This window comes from Nannobrachium achirus (assembly GCF_963921795.1).
Source record: "Nannobrachium achirus genome assembly, chromosome: 12".
NCBI classification, from domain to species: Eukaryota; Metazoa; Chordata; class Actinopteri; order Myctophiformes; family Myctophidae; genus Nannobrachium; species Nannobrachium achirus.
In genome coordinates, this window is record NC_137832.1 from 43475628 (window position 1) to 43498514 (window position 22887).

Here is a 22887-nt window from a genome sequence, read left to right on the forward strand (position 1 = left end):
TTAGACATTACTCATTGTATAGTAAACAATAAAGAATAATGTAGGAAAAGTTTAACTTTGTACAATTTGAAAAAAACATTCATACATCTATACACATGTGACAATCTAATCTTTTATATAAAAGGCAAAAATCCATACAGTTGCAAAGTTTATCAAATTTTCAATCAACAGTCATGGGTGGCTGGCCAGTGTAGGTGGAGATTTTAAAGAGATAGACAGCAGATGTGATGGCCAAATGAATGGAGGTGGTTCATGAAAGCCCTGATGACTCATCTAATTGGTTCATACAATATTACAAATACTTCAATTCTTTAAGCTTATATCCCAGCACACACACATAAAAGCAAGCCATTCCAAAACAGAAACCTGTATAACATCTGCAATAGATTGTCACTGACATGATTAAATGTCTGTGATGGCCTTTTTCTTTTTTTTAAAGGCTATCAGTAAACCTATGAACCAGTAAAGTAATTAATTTGGCTAGAGTGATCTTCGTTGTAGCTTGATGGAAGGAAGCAGGGTCCAGCTTGTCACCAGTTAGACCACTTTGTTCATTATAGATCCAAGCTGGTCTATTTGACACTCCACCACGTCGCCTCTCTGAAACAAGGGTGAAATGATTCATCAAATAATATACTCACTGCAAAGTTATGTTTTTGACTACTGGGTAAATGCATTATGCTATTTCAAGCTGTCTGTTTGGGTTCAGATAATGCATGTTGTCATGAGCTTTACAATCATTTTTGTAATTTACTGATGATCGAATACTTTATTAGCGACATGATAATAGTACAATTTGGATACAAGGTCTACCAATAGGATTTAAACCCAAGAAAGGACTATGGCTTGTTTACATGGTGGTTCTTTGTACTCGATTCAATGAGTACAAAGTACTACCACACAACTTTATTATAGTGCCGTAGCAACTTATTGCCATAAACACAGCCAGCTTGCCCGGCATTGCAAGGGATATTGTGTCGCAACAATCAGTGTGTTCAAGTTTTGGTACTTTGCATTGGCAAGGTTATAGGCTTTGTGCATAACTGTAGTACCAGTACGGGATCTGTTTCCTATTCCAGTTCATTTCCCCATAGCTGATTGTCTTTGAACCGGAAGCACATTATGAAGGTGTATGTGTTCCCGGTTAAGTCTCATCTCATGTTCATCATGATGATGAACGGGCTGTAAAATGTCTGATCAATGCATCGAGTAATAAAACCAAGGGTCTGATGATCCTCACCTTGAGAAAGACGGGAGGCTTTCTGAACACACCCACACCTGGAGGGGTGCCCGTCAGGAAAACATCACCCGGAGTTAAGGTCACAAATCTATCAGGGGATACAGAGTTAAGATCATGAATCCAACATAAGAGACAGAGTTATGGTCACAAATCTAGGTGACAAACAGGTTTAAGTGGCAAAATCCTCAGTCACAGCTATGCTCTGTAACAAAGTTAAATCTAAATGTATAGATATGGTGAGCATTGATTGAATACCAACTTGACTTACTTTGAGACCCACGCAACCAGTTCCTCTGTCTTGAAGATCATCTGATCAGTGCTGCTGTTTTGGACCGTGTCTCCATTAACTAAACAGCGAATGCCCAAGTTGTGGGGATCTGGAAGCACAGTCATTTGTTCCAATAAGGTGCTAAATGGATACTATAAATTGGCTGTGCCCATCTCCAGAGAAGTGTTGCTGTCTGGCAGAAACCTATCATGAATTAACACCTTAAACTATACTTAATCATTTGACAGTGTCACACAAAAAGAAAACGGCTATAAATAGACGATCTACATGTTTAGTTTTGACATCTTCAATGATAATGTAAACCTGTAAAATAAATTCATACATTGGCCCAGTAATATCAAAAGGATAGAAACACAATTAAGGCAAAGGCTTATTTGATTTTCATAGCAGTCCTTAAAGTATGTCAGTGGGTTTTATAGATATTTAACAAGTACTCATTCATTGCCATGACGTCACTGGACATCTTTTTTTACCAAGGTCCAGACCGCCAGGGATGCCACTGGACTTTTTTTTTGTGCAATTTCCACATTAACAAGTTGGCGATCAGCTCCATCTGTTGTAAAAAAGGTGGAATCACAGCGGAAACTGAACCAGTGAAATGAATTCACATGTTTTTTGCAGGTCTTTCAGTCCAAGTGTATCACAAAGGCAACTGGGTTAAGCACCCTTGGTCCGACCATTAACATTAACCAGGTTAGCATTCACCAGCGTCGGCAGGTTAGCATTTCACCAGGTTAGCATTCACCAGCGTTAGTTTTACTGTCCCCTGACATTCGTCACCTCCGCGCAGCCAAACAAGCTTCCGCTGCCTTAACCCAGTTGCTTTTTTGATACACTCGGACTGAAAGACCTGCAAAAAATACTCTCCCATGAATTCACGCCGCTCTATCCGCTTCCTGTTTATCTTTTTGACAGAATCGTCTATTTCTCTGCTTCTGTGTCTCTTTTTTTCCATGGAAGTAGAGAAAGCGTGGGCGTGTCCGTGATCGATCCGGGAATCGATCGAAAAAATAGGAAAATATTCTGTGACTACTTGAAGTTAGTAGTATCATGGTTAAATGCTATATTGGATTCATTGGGACACAGGTGGTTTTTCCATTTCATGACGTAATAGTTTTGGAAATACAAGATTTCTTCCCAACAGTGATGAAAGGGTATAATATTATTAAACTAATAATTCCTTTATAGCAACAGTAACTTTACATTTTCTCCACTGTTGTGTCATTTGCTGTCCCTCTCACCTTTCACAGAATCGGTGGTCACTAAGGCAGGGCCGAGTGGACAGAAGCTATCAAACGTTTTCCCCAGCAACCACTGCTTCCCATTGCGCTTCATTTGCCAATCACGTGCACTGACATCATTGGCTACAGTGAACCCTGCCACGTATGATAGAGCATCTTCCTCCTGAATAACAAGAGCAGGGCAGATGGCAATGTGTCAGAATCTATGGGTTTCAAATATCCTGTATGTCATATTTTACTTTCTATATTTCTGTAGCGGATGTGTAATGCTTCACCTTGATGTGTTTCCCCCTTTTTCCAATCACAAAAGCTAGCTCCACCTCCCAGTCCACCTCCTTCAATCAGACAGCACATAGTTTGTCAAACAGTTTCCGAGTTAGAAGTATTATACAACAAAATGTCTGTCCACTTGGTCTGAGAACTTCAGCTTACTTTTGTTCTGTTTTTGTAATAGTATCAGAAAGAGACAGAAAACAAGGTGAGAGAGAAGTGAAGTGACATGTAGCAAATAGTCAGAGTTGGGAGTGAAACCGGGGACTCACTCAGGCATAAAAGCCTGGTACATGCCCCAACCACTCCACTATCGGTCACCCCAACCTTCCCCTTTCTAACATTTGCTGATACACCAGAAAATCACCCTTTTTCACTGCCTAATGTGTAATGTCAGCAGGTACGGCCTGTCACGATGAACTCAGGCTGAGTAACTGAGTAAAGTGTCAGTCATGTTTTTCATCATTTAAAAAAGGAAGAAAATGTAATTCTGGTTGGTAACCAGTTCCCTGTGCTATTTACATTGACTGGCCATGCTTAGTCGTTTAGTAGTTTTTGTCTCAGCTGTGAACGCAACATTAATCTGACTGAGGGTCTACAAATGGAACCAAATGGACCATTACGGGTTCATTTGGTTCCATGTGTACACTGTCTGTCAGTAACACTCAGGATTTGACAGTGTTAATTAGTTTCATGTCTGTGCCTCACCTGGCTCTCTGATGGTAGAGCGATATCACTGAACGGTCCGGTGATGGCACTGGGGAACTTGCTGAAGATGATTGGCTCTTTGGGGATGGGGGCGTTCTGTTCCAAGCAGTGGTCGCGGTAGTTCATACCCACACATATGACCTTCTCTGGGGCCAGGACAGGAGACAGCAGCTTGATGTCTGACCGTGCTACCACACACTGACCAGAAGACAGGGCCCTGCGAGGAGGGCAGATGCAGAGGAGAACGTAGGAATATGTTAGTTGGTGCTGTCCACACATAGCATGGAGATCTATGGTGGAAGTGAGAATGGGGTTCATTCAACGACATTAACCCTCACGTCCCTATGTAGAGAACAAGTTCGAAACATTTTGAATGTTTTCAAATGTTTTTAATTCTTTAAAAGATGTTCAAAAATAGCTGAAATAGCCAGTCTACAAGCTCACAATGCAATGCATTGCAACGTTTTGTGAAACTATACCGGTAATACTCGTACTTCTTAGTATATTTATTTAGACCTGAGGGCAATTTTAAAAGCTCCTTCTAAATCCTTACATATGTTTTAACGTATAGGCTTACTCTGCCTCAATGGAAGGCTGATGTGACAGTACCATTCTGACAATAAATACTGTACCTGTGTGCACACTCCAGCCCTTTGTCACCCATCTCCAGCAGCTGTCTCATGGTCGAGGGCATGGATGGGTCAAAAGCCTTCAAGTCCACTACTCCGAGACCCTCACCTTGTTCAATTCCCACTCTTATCCCCCCTTCATCGCCGTGATGATGAAACTGCACCAACCGCATTGCTGCACTGCACAATCCACGTCTTCCTGGGTTTACTGCTGGTAACTTATTTGAGAAACTCCTCAAGATCAACAAGGAGCGAGGAGGAAAGATCATCTGTTGAGAACAGATGGGTCAAACTACTGTGAGAAAGGAAGGGGTGAACGTTGCAAACTCAGACTGTATACAGACACAAAAAAATAAGACAAATTGCATATTCCTATGCATATTCTCTCTGGAGTTTCGATAGAAAACGGTATGCAACACATTTTGGCACAGCTGGGTCAGTTCAGTTAACGTCCCACAATGGGGTCCACCCTATGTTCCCCAGGTTCTATGTTCCCCACTTCCCCCCCAAAAAGGTTCTATGTTCCCCAGGTTCTATGTTCCCCACCCACCCTCCCCACAAAAAGGTTCTATGTTCCCCTCAACCAAAATAAGGATCTACTGTATGTCCCCCCATACTATATGTTCCCAACTCAAATGATGTAAGTTGTTAACAACTTGAGTTCAGGAATGGAGGCCACCCTCTGCTCATCTCAGCCACTCAATCCAAGTGGGTCTGTCTGCAGACCAAAGATTAGGGGGCGGATTGTGAGGGGGATGCTATTGGATAGTATGAGTTAGGGGGCGGATTGTGGGGGGGATGCTATTGGATAGTATGAGAATGAATCAATCCGCCCCCTGGAATCTCAATCCACCCCCTATGACGTTGCACGGACGGGGCGGAAATGAGCCCAGGGGGTCCCCGGACCCCCAAGAGAACCAGGGACCACCCTCCCCACCCCAAACCCGAGTTAAGACACCCATCTGGGCCACTTTCCACCCAGCACCACCCTCTTCACCTCCGTGATGGAGGGTGTGCTCACTTTGTGCGGGAGGATTTTTCAAAGGACAGGGGCAGGGGAGATTTGCCCAGGCTCTGGTACCTCCAGAGCACCAGGGCCGACTCTCCACACCCTCTAGCCCGACTCGGGGCTCCCTCCTCGGCCACTTTCCACCCAGAGCCGGCCTCTATACCTCCGTGATGGAGGAAGTTCCCACTTTGCTCAGGAGAGTTTTACAAAGGAAGGAAGGGGGGAGAGAGCCTGGGAGCCTGGAGCTCGGAGCTCCAGGGCCCAGGGGCCGGCCCCTCACTGCTCGAGGCCGACCTGGGGGCCTCGGCCTCGGCCGAGGGACCACCCACGGACCCCCTGGAGCCCGAAAAAAAAAAAAATCCATAGCGGATACCCAAGCTCGCCAAACGCTTTAGGCTCCTATTCTACCGCCCTTTGGGTCTCGCACTCGAGCCTGGTACCGTTGGAACCGGCTCGCCGCCCCGCACACGATGGTGCCATCGCGGACCCCCGCGGACCCCCAGGGCCGACGCCAGGCCCCGAAAACCGGGCCTGGCGACCTCCAGGGACCACCGGGGACCACCAGCGGGGGTCCCCGGAGGTCCCTGGCGGGCCTCCGAGCACCGCCGCCCGGGGACCACCACCAGGGACCCCCGCGGACCCCCAGGGCCGGCCCCAGGCCCCAAAAACCGGCCTGGGGACCACTTTTTAAAAAACGGCCTGTCGTTTTTTCTTCTAAGTCCAGCTGGACTCGTCCGTGCAACGTCATAGGGGGTGGATTGAGATTCCAGGGGGCGGATTGATTCATTCTCATACTATCCAATAGCATCCCCCCCACAATCCACCCCCTAATCTGTGGTCTGCAGACAGACCCGTCTCACTCAATCTACCACACAGCCTTCACTCACTAGCCACTCCCCATTCTCAATCACCTGTATTCACTACAGCTGCCTCCACTCACCACAGCCAATCCCTGGTGCAATCACCACAGTATAAATACATAGGCCTCTCTACTCCTATCAAGTATTAGTATCATCATACAGACCTAGATATTAATATAATCAATGAATACTCGATCTACTCTATTACGTCACACATAATCAATCATGATAACCTCAAAACTACGACAACGCCCACCTGGACCCGCCACTTCCAAGCTCCTCCAAGTATCTGAGACTGTAGGCCAACCTGAACCAGTCACCTGCAAGCTCCAAGCAGCCCATGCTGCACCTCCGAAGCTCACCTAGACTCAAGCTGCTCTCGCTTCACGTTCATCCCCAGTCATCCTTCAAACGGAGCGCCGCACACTCAGTCAGACCCATCACCTCAGTTCATCCTCCAAGCAGTCAATATCACATGCCATATGCATGCTCAACGGGACCTTTCACCCCCAAGTTATCCTCGAGCAGCTTACGACCCATATTCACCTAGGCCCGTCACTCCAAGCATCCGACAACACATTCCCAATCTATCTGGACCCGTTGCCTCCCGGTCCCCCGCATGCCCACCCATACCCACCACCTCCAGGCTCCCTCAAATCAGCCCACGATGAATACCTCCTCCTCCCTCCGACCGGCACAGCGTGACTCCTCCGACCAGCTCAGTGTGCCGCCTCCAACCAGCACAGCGTGCCTCCTCCTCCCACCGACCAGCACAGCGTGCCTCCTCCTCCCACCGACCAGCACAGCGTGCCTCCTCCTCCCACCGACCAGCACAGCGTGCCTCCTCCTCCCTCTGACCAGCACAGCGTGCCTCCTCCTCCCTCTGACCAGCACAGCGTGCTTCCTCCTCCCTCTGACCAGCACAGCGTGCCTCCTCCTCCCTCTGACCAGCACAGCGTGCTTCCTCCTCCCTCTGACCAGCACAGCGTGCCTCCTCCTCCCTCTGACCGGCACAGCACGCCTCCTCCTCCCTCTGACCGGCACAGCACGCCTCCTCCTCCCTCTGACCGGCACAGCGCGCCTCCTCCTCCCTCTGACCGGCACAGCACGCCTTCTCCTCCCTCTGACCGGCACAGCACGCCTTCTCCTCCCTCTGACCGGCACAGCACGCCTCCTCCTCCCTCTGACCGGCACAGCACGCCTTCTCCTCCCTCTGACCGGCACAGCGCGCACTCCCCCTCCCTCCATCCCTGGCATCCCAGGGCCTCGCTCTCTCTCCTCCCTCGCATCGGCTCCGTGCGCCTGCTACATCGTCCCAGCACCGCCCAGCGCCCCATTCCCTTCCCCCACTAACACACCCAGCCAGCACATCATCCCCGCCTCCTCCCTCCCAAAGGCCTCTGATTCCTCCCACTCACCCCGTTCGTCACCTCCTTCCGCGCCCTCCACTCGGGCTGCACCTCTGCCCCCTCAGATTGAGCTTTCCACTCAGGGCACGCCCCGCCCACAGCGGCCACCCACCAATCCCCCCTTGCAGTCCGCATCCAGAACATACAAATTGCCCGATCTGGCACAGGTCTTCACTCTGTCGTCCTGCCATCCTGCCCAGGCTATGCTGGCACCCTCTAGCCATCCACCTTCATGGAACACTTCCAATCATCCTCTGAGAAGTCCTCGTCCCACCTGGGTCAGTCACTCCCATATCATGCTGCAAACAGCAAACACACTCCCTCACAAGCACTCTAGCAGGTTCCCATCGCTCCTCGCCCACTTCCACCCTCCCTCACCTCGGATCGATGCTGTGACGATTCTCCCTCCCTTGTCTGGTCTGCACCTCCCCTTCGAAAAGAGAATACTCTGTATCTTCTACTGCCTCTGGTACTACCTCCCCTACAAACAATTACAGCACCACCTTCCATGACGATTCCATACTCTCCACATCGACATCCAGCTTTACACCGACGCAGCTCCATTTGCGCAGCTCGGAAATGCCATCAGGACAACCTGTTCGCCTCTGCCTAACCCCCGAGTTCAAGACTCTGTCCATCAACCTCACTCCGTGAGATTTACCCTATAGTCTTCGCAGCGCTTTTTTGGGGCCTCGAATGGTCGCAAGAAGCATCCTAATTCACTAGGCCAACACCCTTTTATCAAAAGTCATTCCATCTCCACCGACATTCAGTTCTAACCTCCGTCACTCAACAGTCAAAACTCCGAACAGCCTGTCCCTTGTTCGTTACCCACCTAATTCTCATCCCCAGCAGTCATAACTCAAGCTGATCAACGGATCATCTCTCGCCCCCTCGAAAGCACATACCTACTGTTTTAGGCTTCCCACGTTGTTCAGAGTTCACGTCTCACTCTACCTGTTACAACTCATCACCCCAAGTCTGTCCAACACGTTCCACTCCCACGAATTCCTTCACTCACCGTTCAACGGGGGCATTAATCCACCATTCACCTTCTCAGACCTACTCGCCCCTCAGTCCATTCGAATGCATCCTCCGCCACATCCCGAAGTCAATTTCTGGTTCCACCATTACCTCCGCCAAATCCTAACCCTCCAGCATTCCTCCTCGCCCCTACTCCTGCCACTCTTTCTACGCTGGTGTTCCTCTTCTACCTCGTTCACACAAGTCCCTCAGATCACGTAATTCGCATTCACGGCCGTTGGTCCCCGCTGTCCTACCATTCCTAATTAGAATCATTATCAAAGATGTCCACAACAATCTCCACCTAGGTCGAATGTTAAAGGCCAATCCATTCTATGCCCAATTGCCCACATTGCCCGAACGTTAAGTTCATTCCTTCTTCTGGCGTTCGTCCTTATTCCAGCAAGCTCTTTTGGGGGCAATGTCGGAGCAGAGACGACCGCTCCCCGAGTGAGCATCGATGGCCGTCTTCTCCAGAGACTACGCCCCCACCCTGAGTCTCGCCCTACCTGGGTTCCTCATCCTTGTCATTCATTCCATCATTCATTCAAATCATTCATTCCTCATCATCATTCATTCCATCATTCATTCATATCATTCATTCCTCATCATTATCATTATTCCATCATTCATTCCTCATCCTTATCATTCATTCCATTCATTCATAATTATTGTTCAATAAAGTCTGTAAACTTGAGCAGAGGTGTGGTCTCTTACTAGTGAACAGGACATTGTGGGACATCTGGGCACAACATGTGGGCAATCCTAATTTAGGTGCCCAGTTGCACAGGTGCCCAGTAGCCGCAAATTGCAACACTAGATTTTTTTATACTCGGATGAATCTAGGGTTGCAATACCTCCCATAGGGATCCAATGCATGAAAACAGTTTTTTGCTATCTGATTGTATTAAACGACTTCAAACTCACCAATATTGTGGCTCTATGGAAAGCTTGGAATTTACTCTTGCTATCTGCAAAGTGTTTGTTTCTGAAAAATCCACCGTGGAATTGTTATGATTTTATTTTCTGTCAAGAAATTCAGTTTGGGTGATTATTTTTTCTAAGTGCTGGAGTTTGGAAGCGCTCGTGGGAAGTCACTCAGCAGTCCTGTGTACCAGCTGGTTCTGTCACATAGCCTAATGCAGGAGACAGCGGGACGTGGTGTTATAGAAGACGAGCGCTTCCTAAGTTCAAGACTTAGAAAGAAAACATGGCTGCTCGGATTTTATTGACAGAAAATAAATCATAACAATTCCACGGTGGAATTTTCAGAAACAAACACTTTGCAGATAGCAAGAGTAAATTCCAAGCTTTCCATAGAGCCACAATATTGGTGAGTTTGAAGTCGTTTAATACAATCAGATAGCAAAAAACTGTTTTCATGCATTGGATCCCTATGGGAGGTATTGCAACCCTAGATTCATCCGAGTATAAAAAAATCTAGTGTTGCAATTTGCGGCTAGGTGCCCAGTATCTCCACCCCTAAGTGCCCAATCGTCTATGTGCCCAAATGTCCCTATTGCCCAGATGTCCAGGTGCCCACTCGTCCAGATGCCCAGTCATAACACAATTATGGTGTCCAGATGTCCCTATTGTCCCCTGTCCCACTAGTATTCGTAATTTCTCCCCATTATTGGGTATTTTGAGTTATTAATAATTAGAAATGAATGTTTACTGCATTTCTGGATGAGTGGGGAACAGAACCTTTTTTGAAGTTAAGCAGGGAACATAAAACCTTTTTTTGTGGGTGTAAGTGGGGAACATAGAACCTGGGGAACAGAGGACCTTTTTTTGGGTAAGCTGGGAACATAGAACCTTTTTTGGGAGGGTAAATGGGGAACATAGAACCTGGGGATTGGGGAACATAGGTACCCCACAATCTATTGAAAGGGATATGAATGACTAAATGATGTGAGAACACATTATGTTATCTATCGGACATTGACCTATTGTGCAATTATCAGTAGCTGAAACTAACCTACTTGCTTATGATTTATCAGTTGCTGAAACTAACCTACTTGCTTATGATTTATGATTATGAGTCATGGTCACGATATAAGAAACCTGAAAGGTAAAAACAAAAAAAGTGTGAATGACGTTCTGCATGACTACTGTGTGTCTGCATCTACCTGCAGCTGGCGTGTATAGCTGTTTTATGACAAATATTTGTAATTTGTGCGATTTTGTATAGTGAAAAATATGAAAACACTAACCTGCTATCAAGAATCATGTGAGAAGTGTTCTTATCCATGCCCTTTGGACGTAACTCTTAACTCGCCTTTAGTACCATTCACTTGCTTCCGGGGTTTGGGTTTGTAGTTCATGGTTGCATTCGGGTTGGCTTCAAAGTTATCAAAGAAGCAACCAAGGCTAACTTCTACGTCTGGCTTCTATCCACGTATGCCGCATTTTGTAAATAAGCCGTTTTGTACAAATGAATTCCCGGGATTGTACTTGCTCGGTTTTCCAAAGCAGTTTTGATGAACTACAATTCCCAACACCATGGCGTGAACAACGAGCTCAAGTCATGTGAACAACCGGAGGAGTGTTAGTGGAACCGGTTGTCAGCTGTTTCTTTCTCTCTGAAGACGTCGGAAGAGGAGGACAGCAATGTGCACCAGGTAATCTTCATGCATTTAATTCGTCGTCCTGTCAAAATTACGATCATTAGGTATTTTCTGATCTGCATGTCGCAGTGTGTGCACGAATGAATGACGACCAATCGCTCTGAAGACTTGCCAAAATTACATTTGGTCTAATAGAGCGCAGATGGATATCTCATGAATCCATGCTTAACACTTTGTTGTGTTTTTATTTGATTTATGAAGACGTTCATTTATGTGCACCTATATATCACGTGGTGAAATGGCTTTTAAACCGTTATGCAATCAAACACGATGTGGGAAGAAAAAAATAATCTGCTGTCTGGACTGGACAGTCTGGACATCCCGTTCCTTGCATGATCGTTGTACATTTGTCCTCAGCACGGGCTATCAATTCGAAGTTCGAATGAATAACACGTTATTAATACAATGGTTAGTTTGATCATGTTATTGTTAATACTTTTGCTATTATTGGATAATTGGGAATGAAGAAGACAGTGGGTGATGATGCCCGTTATTCCAAAACATCTTGGAGTTTTTAGCCATTGTTTCAGTTCTGGTTTCGTTCATTTCTGGGGTTTCTAATATTGCACAATGCGACCTCTCATGGAAGAAAAGTGATGACGGAGTGGATTCGCCGAACAATCCAATTAAAATAAAATATTGTCCCAGCCAAAACCTCTATGTACCATGGCAACACGCCCAAACGCCTGAAGGTGGTGTGCTGTACAGTAAGCATGAGGGTGAAATAAGTATCCAAATTATAATAATGTTGTCTTGCTTTGGTGGGATAACGTGAACACCCTAATATGTCAAGAGAATATGTTTACTTTGCATATTGTTATGTTTGAGTAGGCCTACAGTGTGAATATGGGTGGAGTTGGAATGATATTCATACCCTTTTTTTAAGAACAAATTGTAGCCAACCCCTCTGTATAAAAGCCAAGTCTGATCCTCTTGCATCAAGAAAGAGGAAAAACTTGGTGAACTCCTATAGTTAAAAGTAAACATCTCAAAGGTCCCAGACATCTCAAAGGCCCCAGACTTTGCCCCAGTGTGTTATCTCTGGATAAACCGTTGCACAGGCTAATTGTATGAAAGAGATTTCATCTATCAACCATCAGGTAATGTTTGTAAACAGACATATATTTTGATTTATATAATGTATATTCAAACAACTATTATTTTTCCTTTTACAAATCAAACTCTCTGAGAATGTTGTGAATATTACCCAAATGATACTTGGGATAAATGATTGATTGTTATGATGATGTGAGAATGATTACTCTGTCTGTACATTACTTTATTCAGAATCCAACCCATTGAGTTCACCACTGACTGTAAAGACCAGAAGTGAGTACTACGTTTTTTTTTTTGTTTTTTTTTTGTACACAAAGCATTTTCACTTCAGTTTTTTCTCTGCCTTGTTCTTAACAGACAGCGCTTTTCCTCTTCTCTTTAGTTTCGATGGCATTGTCTTGGTGGCCCAGAGCTATGACACGCTGCCCCCACAGCTGGAATACCTGAAAGCACCACTGCAGGACTACAACTCTGTAAGTTGATCTCTGTCTGTCTTTCTTTCTCTCTGATTGCAGCCCTATGCTCAATCTAGGAGCCTACAGGAATAAGTCAAGTTTCTCTCTCTTCGACACACAAACTAGGTCTGGGCAATTAGCTGAGAATATATTGAAACCGATATTCAGAACCCATAACCGACTTCTAACAGGATAATCGAGGAGCAAGATTTGTATTTGCATTTTATTTTCCTTGTAATATAGTATTAACAGATCGACCCATAAACATTCTAAAAGTTTCGTTTTTTTAATCACTTACTACATATTCTTTAGCATTTTTTTATCGTAATTGAGGCAAATGTTTGAAATAATCGTTCATTCATTTGAAGTCTTAATACCCAACCCTAACACACACTATAATGTTTCAATGTCTTGGTGCTGTTTTCTCTCTCTCCCTGCCTATCTCTCTATTCTCTCTCTCCCTCTGCCTATCTCTCTAGGTGGACAGTGGTCTTGGGGAGGAGGTGGTGCTGTTGAAGGTACCTGGTGCCCCTGGTAATCGGCTGGTGTTTGCCTCCACCGGCCCAGTGAACCGTGACTACGATGATGTCAGGCGTTTCAGTGATGCCGCCGTCAGTGCCATCAAGCGGTCAGTTTCAGCACCTTGAAAAGTGATGGACATTTGTACTGAGAATCCATAAGCCCCACCTCATCCACCCCCACTACATCTTTGTTCCGTGCTTTCTCACTCCTCTCTTGTCTTCCCTTAGGGCCATGAAAGCAGGCATGCAGCGGCCCTTGCTGGTCTGTCCTCCTCACGGCGACTACGAGAAGAGCACCCTGGTGGCAGCCCTTGGGGCTCTTCACGCACTCTACATGGTGAGAAGACGTGTCGTCGTCACAGTGTGAGTAGATGAAAAGTGATGAAACAAATGAATGAATAAATCATCTTGTTATCTCCCCTACTTGAAGCCCCTGGAGGTGAGGGAGGCCAACATGAAGCCCAACCCGTACAAGGTGTGCGTTTTGGGCCTGTGGGTAACACAGGAGGCCCATGGGAGAGAACTGGTGGAACTGGCCAATGCTCTGGAGAGTGGGAGGTGAGCACAGCACTAAATCTGACCCAGGATTTTATTTTCCTTGTATACAGTATCAATTGATCGACCCAAAAACATTCTAATAGTTTAGTTTTTGAAATCATTTAAAAAATGAATGTCAAAGGAGCTTTGACATTGTGTTGATCATTCACTTATACTGTACCTGTATTCACCGCCCTCCTTCAGACTGGTGTACCGTGACATTGGTGGCTCTGACCCTGAGCGTATGGCTGCTCCCCGTGTGGCAGAGTATGTCCAGGAGCTCTTCAAGGACAGCCGTGTGACGGTATTTAATCATTTTAATTTATATACAGCCTATAGACACTGGCAGTAAAGTAGCTCAGTAGCATTGGTTTTATGCTGTATCATGTTCTGATACAGTAAGTTACTGCTTAGTTAGAATTACCAGTGGAATTAAGTGAGACCATTCCTCTGTTTTCTAGGTGAAAGTGTTGAAAGATGTACATTTCCTGGAGAAGGAGTACCCCTGTCTGGCTGCAGTCAACCGCTGTGCCAACGGTAGGAGAATCAAGTTAAACTGGCAGGGAAATATCTCTTAACATTCTAAGTCGGGTTCATAATTGCCAGAGCCTTGTATTAGACAGTTCTGCCAATCAGCGGTCACGTGGTTCATGTAACTCGAAATGTCACTTTTCCCTCATAGACTCCAATGCATTCTGTAAACTTCACGGTTCGTGATTTGTCACTATTCGCCAACAGATGTGTATGTAGCTAGACCTGGCCCCATGAAGTGAAGGCAGGTGGCGCGACTCTCCAATAGAGGGCTCTGATAATTGTGTTGTGTATTTCCCATACAGCTGTACCTCGTCACCAGGCCAGAGTAATCAAGCTCGACTATTGTGGAGATGGACCCATCCAAAAAACTCTGATGCTGGTAGGCAAGGTGAGAGGGACCTCTATAATAACAAAAATAAGTTTGATATGTACAGTACCTCTTTAATAAAGTGTACACTTATTGGTGACTGTAATGTCTGAATAGGTGACACACAATCTCTTTGTCATGTTTCCAGGGTATCACTTATGACACTGGTGGAGCAGACATCAAAGCTGGAGGTTTCATGGCTGGGATGCACAGGGACAAGTGTGGAGCCGCTGCCGTTGCTGGTTTCTTCCAGGTAAATGGGCCCCTTCTCAGTTGGATAAGAAAGAAAATCGAGTAGGACTACCACTGCTCCTTTTTGGTTGTCAAATTCAAGCCCAGGCTTCAAACCTACTCTGGCTGACATGTGACTTGTTTTGGAGTGTAGAACTCCTTAATGTATTATAACAACAACAACCAGTAGTAAGGGTTCAACTTCACAACTGCCTTCATTCCAGTGTGTGGTAAATGGTGCATTTTTGTAGCGCGTTTATCCAAGGCGCTCTACAGAGAGTGTGCATTACATTCACCCATTCACACACCGATGGCGGAGGAAACCATTCAAGGCACCAACCTGCTCACCGAGAGCAACTAGGGGTTCAGAGTATTGCTCAAGGACTCTTCGACACTAACTCTGGGGGAGACGGCAACTCTACCCTTGAGCCACTGCCGCCCCTATTAGTACAACACTAATTGTGTCTCTCTCTCTCTCTCTCTCTCTCTCTCTCTCTCTCTCTTTTCTCTCTCTCTCTCTCTCTCTCTCTCTCTCTCTCTCTCTCATTAGATCCTGGCCAAGCTGAAGCCACCTCATCTGAAAGTGGTGGGCTCCATGGCGATGGTGAGGAACAGCGTGGGTGCAGGTTAGTTTAGTTCACTCTTAAGCCTGATTTATACTCGTTTGTGTGCCACTGAAAATTGCAGATCTAAAAACTCTAGTGTCGCAGTTCAATGTGTTGTAAGCTTATAGATTGGCTATTTCTGGTTGCCTACACGTTTTGTTGCTCCTTCCTTCAGGACATTAACTTGTGTGTGTCTATGTGTGTATGTAGCGTAATTTTCCCCCTTGGGATAATAAAGGTATCTATCTATGCATACTCAGACTGCTACGTGGCTGATGAGCTGGTGGTGTCCCGTGCTGGTCGCAGAGTGAGAGTGGGCAACACTGATGCAGAGGGACGCATGGTGATGGTGGACCTTCTATGCGAGATGAAAGAAAAGGTCGGAACATAGTTCTACTGTAGATTCACCCATCTCCAGTTGTCCTCCTTCCTGTTCATACAGTGGTGTTCCTTCTCTTCACAATATTTTAATTTCTTCTCTGCAGGCCGTGAATGAGATATCTCCCCAGCTGTTTACTATCGCTACTCTGACTGGCCATGCCATCCGGGCCATGGGACCCAACTACTCTGTGAGTACTGCTGAGACGCAAACACAACTGGATGTTTGAACTGGTCAACCTTTGTTGACCAGTTCAAACATCTGAGCATTCAAATGTAAAGAATTCAATTATTTCAGATGTAGTGTGTACAGGCTGTTGAGCTTTTGAATCTGTCTTTGTGTAGATTATCATGGATAACGGCCCGGCCCAGCGTTCTGGAAACGCAGCGCAGTGGCAGAAAGGTAAAAAAGGGACAACAAACAGTACTGTAGATGTAGGTCATGTCACGTCACAAAGTGCCGAAGGAACCTTATCAGAAATGCCCAGTTTCCTTTTGTATGAATCACACCTCAACTTGAATCTCATCCGCTGACTTGTTTTGTGTGTATCGTGTGTAGCTGGAGAAGTTTTGGGGGACGTGTTTGAAGTGTCCAGCATTAGGAGAGAGGACTACGAGTTCCACAAAGGGAAGTCTGAGTATGAGGAAATTCTCCAGAGCAACAATCTGCCATCCTCTGGAACTCCCCGAGGACACCAGACCCCAGCAGCTTTCCTCATCATGGCCTCAGGGCTTGACAAGGTACACAGATTATTCTAAGACTGTAATTCAAATCTTTATTTATTTACAATAACAGTGGTACACGATGGCCAGTAAAATGGCCAGATGAAGCAGGGACCCAACCTTTTCATAGATTCCATATAGTTTCATTGCTTTACAGCACAATCATCTGTGTATTTTGGATTCATGTCAATTTGTGTTTTCAGATATTTAACCACTTGAACTGTCAATACTTAAAGCTGACCTTTCACTATGTACTTAGTCTGCTCTTTTTCACCTCTACACCAGACCTCTTTGCAAAAAAACAACACCTCATGTGGCGTGAGCTTGTAGATCTGCTATTTTTGACAAGCGTCCAAGGGTTCAAGTGGTTAATATAAAAAAGGAGAAAAAAGTTTCTATGATTTGTAGGACCCCTTATAGTAACTCTGAGGTCCCCCTAGGGGTCCTGGACCCCCTGTTGAAGACCCTTGTCCTAACCCATGTTATTTTTATCTCTTGATTGATTTTAGTTTGGTGTTGACTCCGCCAACCCTCTGCCATACTCCCATGTTGATATTGCCGGGTCCAGTGGTCCTTTCCCCGGAGTGCCCACAGGCGCTCCCATCCTTGCCATGGCTACCAACTACATCATGTCTTAACTAGTTGGACATTATTGTTCAAATTGTCTCTCTTGTATGCTTAGTCACAACACAAATTACACAGCCGTCCCAACAGAAATGACATCGTGCTCAACACACAGAATGCAAATATGCATTTTTTCCCTTTTTGTCTCGACATTCCAGAATACCTCAGAGGAACATTGTTCTGTGAGAAAGTAGTTTATACATTGAGTTATTTTGATAAGATTCAGCAGCATCCGTCCAGTCTACACAAGTCCAGTGTTCCCGTTTCTAACTTGAGTGGCCTGTATTGATATACTCAGGGGTTTTTACGTGTGAAACCAAGGACTTGGTTGTGTGATTAATGTTGTGTGCCAGTCAGATAAAAAAAATAAATGCCTCTTTGATCAATAAAATACATTTTCAAAACAACAGTTGTTTTTCATGACACCTTGGACGAAAGTTTGAAAATGATTAAAAGCTCATTTTCATCAGTCAAATCTATATTATACAGTACAGTTGGGGTTATTCTACAGGTAACATCTGTTTAGTGGAAATAGATTTTCCTTATACATTAGTTGAAGCAGCATACACAAAGCATTGATGTTACAAAAAGATATTGAGCTTAATTACATGCCTTTATCTTAATACAGTGAGAGAACTGCTCACTGCTGTTTGTATTATAGCAATGAAATATTTAATCATCAGGAAATGTATCACTGTTATACACAAATCAAAGTAAATACGGTATGTTGAGCCAGCTACAGAGAAATCAATCTGGCTAGCCATCGTCAGGGAAAAGTTCTGTCGCTCTTTTCCCTTGCAATGCAGAAATCGAGAGACTACAGAGAAATTAACATGATCATGGAAACCTGCAGGTTTAGGTTAAACAACATTGATTGATTGAAGACTTTATTAGAAGTTTGCATAGGAAAAGGTACAGTTTCATGTCGGTACAGTTCACTGGTACAAGGTCTACTAAAAGGAGATCCTAGAAAAGACTAAGCTTATTTTCACAGGAAACCATTTAAGTATCTCATATAACATTGAATAACAGACGAATAGAACACAGTACTATGCAGTAGATAGGTTAAGAAAATAAAATGAAAGAACAAAAAAAAAGAAAACAGTAAGTCTAAACAAACAGTAAGTATATACAAAGAAGGGGCAGGGGAGAGTAGGGCTGGGTTAGGTTTGTTTTTTTACCAGTTGCGAACGGCTGCTGCCTGTAAGTGGTTTTTCAGGGCAATTTTAAAGGATGCTGGGGATCCACACACCACACTCCTTTATGGCCTTCGGTAAGGCTTTCCACATTTTGGTGGTATAGCAGAAGAACGCTGACCTATGTATATCACACACATGCATATGATTGTCTGAAATGACAGTGTAACTGCTCTGTTACTACTTGAGCTACTGTAGTGCAGTGGTTCAAGTGGATTTTAGAGACTGTCAAGGTTCCTTTATGATATGGGGTCTAAATTGACCCATACAAGTCTGTAACTGACAGTGTACAAATGGAACCAAATCATTGTACAATTTGTAAAATCACACACACACACACACACACACACACACACACACACACACACACACACACACACACACACACACACACACACACACACACACACACACCAGCTTGCTTTAGAACTCTAGCTTTTAGATCTCATAGACGGGAAGTACAGTGGCAATGTGATTGGATACGTAGCATGCCGGGTGGCTGGCCTACTTTTATGATTCGTTGTAGCTGGCCAATGGCAATTTCTTCAAAACGTCAATGAATTCCCCATTGGCTCCACGAGTTGCCTACCAACCCTTTATCCAATCGGAGTGTGACCGCGCGTCCGCCCAGGCTATGGCATCTCCAAACTAGACACGGAAATGACGGAATGACGCAGAATCATTAAAAAGCTCACGTTGGCGCGCGCTCGGCGTCATCTTGTTTTGTCTCTTCAGAGGAGCGGGTCGCAGGCTGTCTTAGCTCTCTTCTCTCGCTTACTTTACAACACAAAGACGTCTCTCTCTGTACGAAACTTGTCTTTGCCGGCTAATCTAGATCAGCTGTAACTTTGAGGCCTCTGTTTCGGGGGATCAACGGACCACTTTTCATTTCTTTCGCGTTCGACATAACGACACAACTCCGTAGACCATGTTTGAGGCTCGCTTGGTGCAGGGCTCCATCCTGAAGAAGGTGCTGGAGGCTCTCAAAGACCTGATCACAGAGGCGTGCTGGGATGTCAGCTCGTCCGGCATCTCCCTGCAGAGCATGGACTCGTCCCACGTCTCCCTGGTGCAGCTGACTCTCCGGAGCGACGGCTTCGACTCGTACCGCTGCGACAGAAACCTCGCCATGGGTGTCAACCTCAGCAGGTGGGGGGTGAAACGTTAATCATACAACGTACAAGATTTGACAGCCGCCGAAAAGTAACACTAGTAACTTTGTAGAACTGTTAAGCGCAGTACTGGCTCTAGTCTAGAATTGACTTGTTAGATGCTGGCATGACTGCCAAGTTGTCGTTTTATGTTCCTGGGTTAAGTAGTTGTCTAACGGATAAAAGCTTGGATTAAACGTTACTTTGAGTCTACTGTGTATGAATATTATAGCCAACAATCACATTAGGGCTGCTCAAAGTCAGGTTTTGTGCTTATATGAAACGGAACCTTACAAAGAGAACTCCATCTTGCTTGAGTTGCCCGGGCTTGTTCTTAGTTTTTTCATCCATATGTATGACCGCAATGCATGATGGTCATTGGTTAAACATTACAGATCTTACTTCCCCGACTCTGCGTTAAAGTAAAGAAGACATTGCATGTTGTTGAGGGGGTAAAATAGTTGATTTGGGTCAAATCTGCCTATTGTGCCTAATGTGGGATTTGTTGGCTGAATCCATGGTCATATTTGCAGTGAATACGCGCGCGGGGCGCCAAAAACATTACTGGGTGACGTCACTTCAGCGCCAAATTCATTGCTGTGACGATGGCGCGAAGTGTTGCTTTGTTGCGGGAACTTTTCATTTCCGCCATGTTGTCAGTGGATTTTAATTGACATGGCAGTAGTTGTGTTTTTGCTATTAGTACTACACTAACGCTCTCATGGATTCGGTTTCATACCTTATATTATATTTTGATGTCTGAACCTTTTTTTCCCCAAGTTAAAAACCTGTCTGTCTTTGCCCATATTTTTTATAGGCTATGATTTTTCTATATGCTTATTTGTGTTATATGTTTATTACATGTGATTGCTGTACAGTAGATTATGTAGTCTTCATTCCTAATGTTTCCCCTCTTCATCCATACAGTATGTCCAAAATCTTGAAGTGTGCAGGGAATGAAGATATCATCACCCTCCGAGCAGAAGACAATGCAGACACACTTGCCCTTGTGTTCGAGACACTCAGTGAGTCATGGACGACAAGTCATAAAATACATAATTATTGCTTTGTCTCAACAATATGTTGTCTACACTTGAAGTGTCAACTGAAATTAAGTGTTTGGACTCGATGTTCTGGATACTTACAGTGCCATTCACTTTATTTCAGACCAGGAGAAAGTCTCTGATTATGAGATGAAATTGATGGACCTGGATGTTGAACAGCTAGGAATTCCAGTAAGTATTTGATCTCTATTCATATAGCACATATGGACAGACAGGCTTTTCTCATTCAACACATTTGTATCTACCTGTTGTATTAAAGTTCTCAGTCACCGCGACTGATTCAGTCATTTAGAACACTGTTTCTCAAACATGTAGAACTGCAAGAACATAGATTAATGAACAATGAAACGCAGCACTAGTCTCCTTTCTATGCCCGTTCACAAATCACAGATTGGGGCATGGCCTAGCACACATTTCAGTCATGAGATGTGTTTTTGCTTTAATCCCTGTACCTCTGTGTGTTGCCCCTCTAGGAGCAGGAATACAGCTGTGTGGTGAAGATGCCCTCAGGAGAGTTTGCCCGTATCTGCCGTGACCTCTCGCAGATCGGTGATGCCGTCATGATCTCCTGTGCCAAGGACGGAGTCAAGTTCTCTGCCACTGGAGAGCTGGGCACTGGAAACGTTAAGCTGTCCCAGACCAGCAATGTGGACAAGGAGGAAGAGGCTGTGAGTCTCACTAACTTTGCATTCACACAGCAAGGTTAATCAGTGAACTGCAGCTTTTCTGAATTCGGATATGGAACTTAATTTTCCTTTGTCCTGTCTTTAGGTGACCATTGAGATGAACGAACCTGTCCAGCTTATCTTTGCTCTGAACTATTTGAACTTCTTCACAAAGGCAACGCCTCTGTCCAAGACAGTTATCCTCAGCATGTCTGCAGATATCCCCCTAGGTAAGCATGTCTGTTTAACACATACTGTGTGCTGTAGCTTTATGACACCTTATACAGTGTTGGGATTAAGACACGATTATTTTTTTCTGACCATTCAATTAATTTGTTACTCATTGTCTCCCCCTTTACAGTGGTGGAATACAAGATCGCTGACATGGGCCACGTCAAATATTACCTGGCACCCAAGATCGACGAAGAGGCTTCTTAAATATGGTTTACAGCTCGGCAAAAGGGGACGATGGAGGACCAGGGCCGTGGGATTTCAGCAAAGAACGCTCAGCATGTTCACTTGACATCTGTTTGCTTTGGTTCCTTGTCACATGAGCAGATGTTGCATGGAAGTCATGCTGTGTCGTTGTATACCCACGTCATGCAATCAGCATTGTGAACAATACAGTCAGGCATTAGTTGTGGGGGATTACAGGCACTTATTTTAGGCTTACCCTATTTTTTTTCCAAACCCAAACATCGTTGTTATCAGATGTGTTAAACATCATTGTTATCAGATAAGTTAAACATCTTTGTTATCAGATGTGTTGTTCAGAAGGCATGGTTGTTAAATGCACAGCCCTGGGGAAAACTTTTAAGCCCGAGTTATACTTGGTTGCGTATGGGTGTCCCACACTAAAAATGGAAGATCTACAAGCTTGGTGTAGATTGGGTGTCCAAAACTGAAAATGGCAAATCTACAAGCTCACTGTACTGTAGATTAGCTATTTGGTGCACTACACCTTTATGGATCCAAGTATAAATTAGGTTTTAAGCACTTGTTCGCTCGCATTCCTGTTTTCCCCTCCACTCCCTGTTCAGGAAAATTCAATTTCATATCGCCCATTCCTACTTGTAGATATATCTGTAAATACTTTATGTGGTCTCACATCAGCCAACTGCAGTTCTTTGTTTTCTATTCATTGAAAAAGTGATCAAATAAAGGATTTGGATTGTTTCAGAGTGTGTATTGTGGGTTTTATGGTTAAAGTAAATGCAGAGTGAAGCGTGTATTACCATGTATAACCACAAGGTGGTGCTCATGCTTTAGCTTTACCAGTAGCTAGCTGAAGTCTTATCTGCCAAGCCATAGCTCAGATGCTTGATGGGAAATTGAGAATTTTGTACTCGAATGGAAAAAGTATTGAGTAATGTGTTTTTCTAGACCATGGCACAGCCCTAAGCATTAGTTCTTTCTTAAATGCTGGATTTGAATCTTGAGAATTATAATTCCAGAGGTAGCAAAGGTGTGTTGTG

General features: G+C 44.9%; 3 protein-coding genes across 3 annotated transcripts; 2 read left to right on the top strand and 1 right to left on the bottom strand.

The window, feature by feature from the left end:
* Positions 1–92: 92 nt before the first annotated feature.
* Positions 93–10990, bottom strand: fahd2a (fumarylacetoacetate hydrolase domain containing 2A). Its single transcript, XM_080738132.1, has 8 exons — positions 10892–10990; positions 4381–4646; positions 3749–3965; positions 3046–3105; positions 2771–2933; positions 1509–1617; positions 1241–1328; positions 93–600 (listed from the first exon to the last, which is right to left on the bottom strand). The coding sequence occupies exons 2-8, from the start codon at positions 4644–4646 to the stop codon at positions 538–540; spliced, it is 966 nt and encodes a 321-aa protein (XP_080594258.1). The 5' UTR covers positions 10892–10990; the 3' UTR covers positions 93–537.
* Positions 10991–11196: 206 nt separating this feature from the next.
* LOC308296344 (putative aminopeptidase W07G4.4) lies at positions 11197–17743 on the top strand. The gene is made up of 16 exons (XM_080739601.1): positions 11197–11299; positions 12593–12634; positions 12744–12834; positions 13296–13444; positions 13566–13674; positions 13768–13895; positions 14079–14178; positions 14336–14411; positions 14711–14796; positions 14924–15028; positions 15557–15632; positions 15872–15990; positions 16097–16180; positions 16335–16392; positions 16549–16730; positions 17222–17743. Exons 1-16 carry the CDS (start codon positions 11289–11291, stop codon positions 17348–17350), a joined length of 1545 nt encoding a protein of 514 aa, XP_080595727.1. The 5' UTR covers positions 11197–11288; the 3' UTR covers positions 17351–17743.
* A 1527-nt stretch (positions 17744–19270) lies between these two features.
* Positions 19271–22549, top strand: LOC308295206 (proliferating cell nuclear antigen). The gene is made up of 6 exons (XM_080738205.1): positions 19271–19681; positions 20611–20708; positions 20851–20918; positions 21221–21415; positions 21519–21642; positions 21774–22549. Exons 1-6 carry the CDS (start codon positions 19461–19463, stop codon positions 21848–21850), a joined length of 783 nt encoding a protein of 260 aa, XP_080594331.1. The 5' UTR covers positions 19271–19460; the 3' UTR covers positions 21851–22549.
* Positions 22550–22887: the final 338 nt, after the last annotated feature.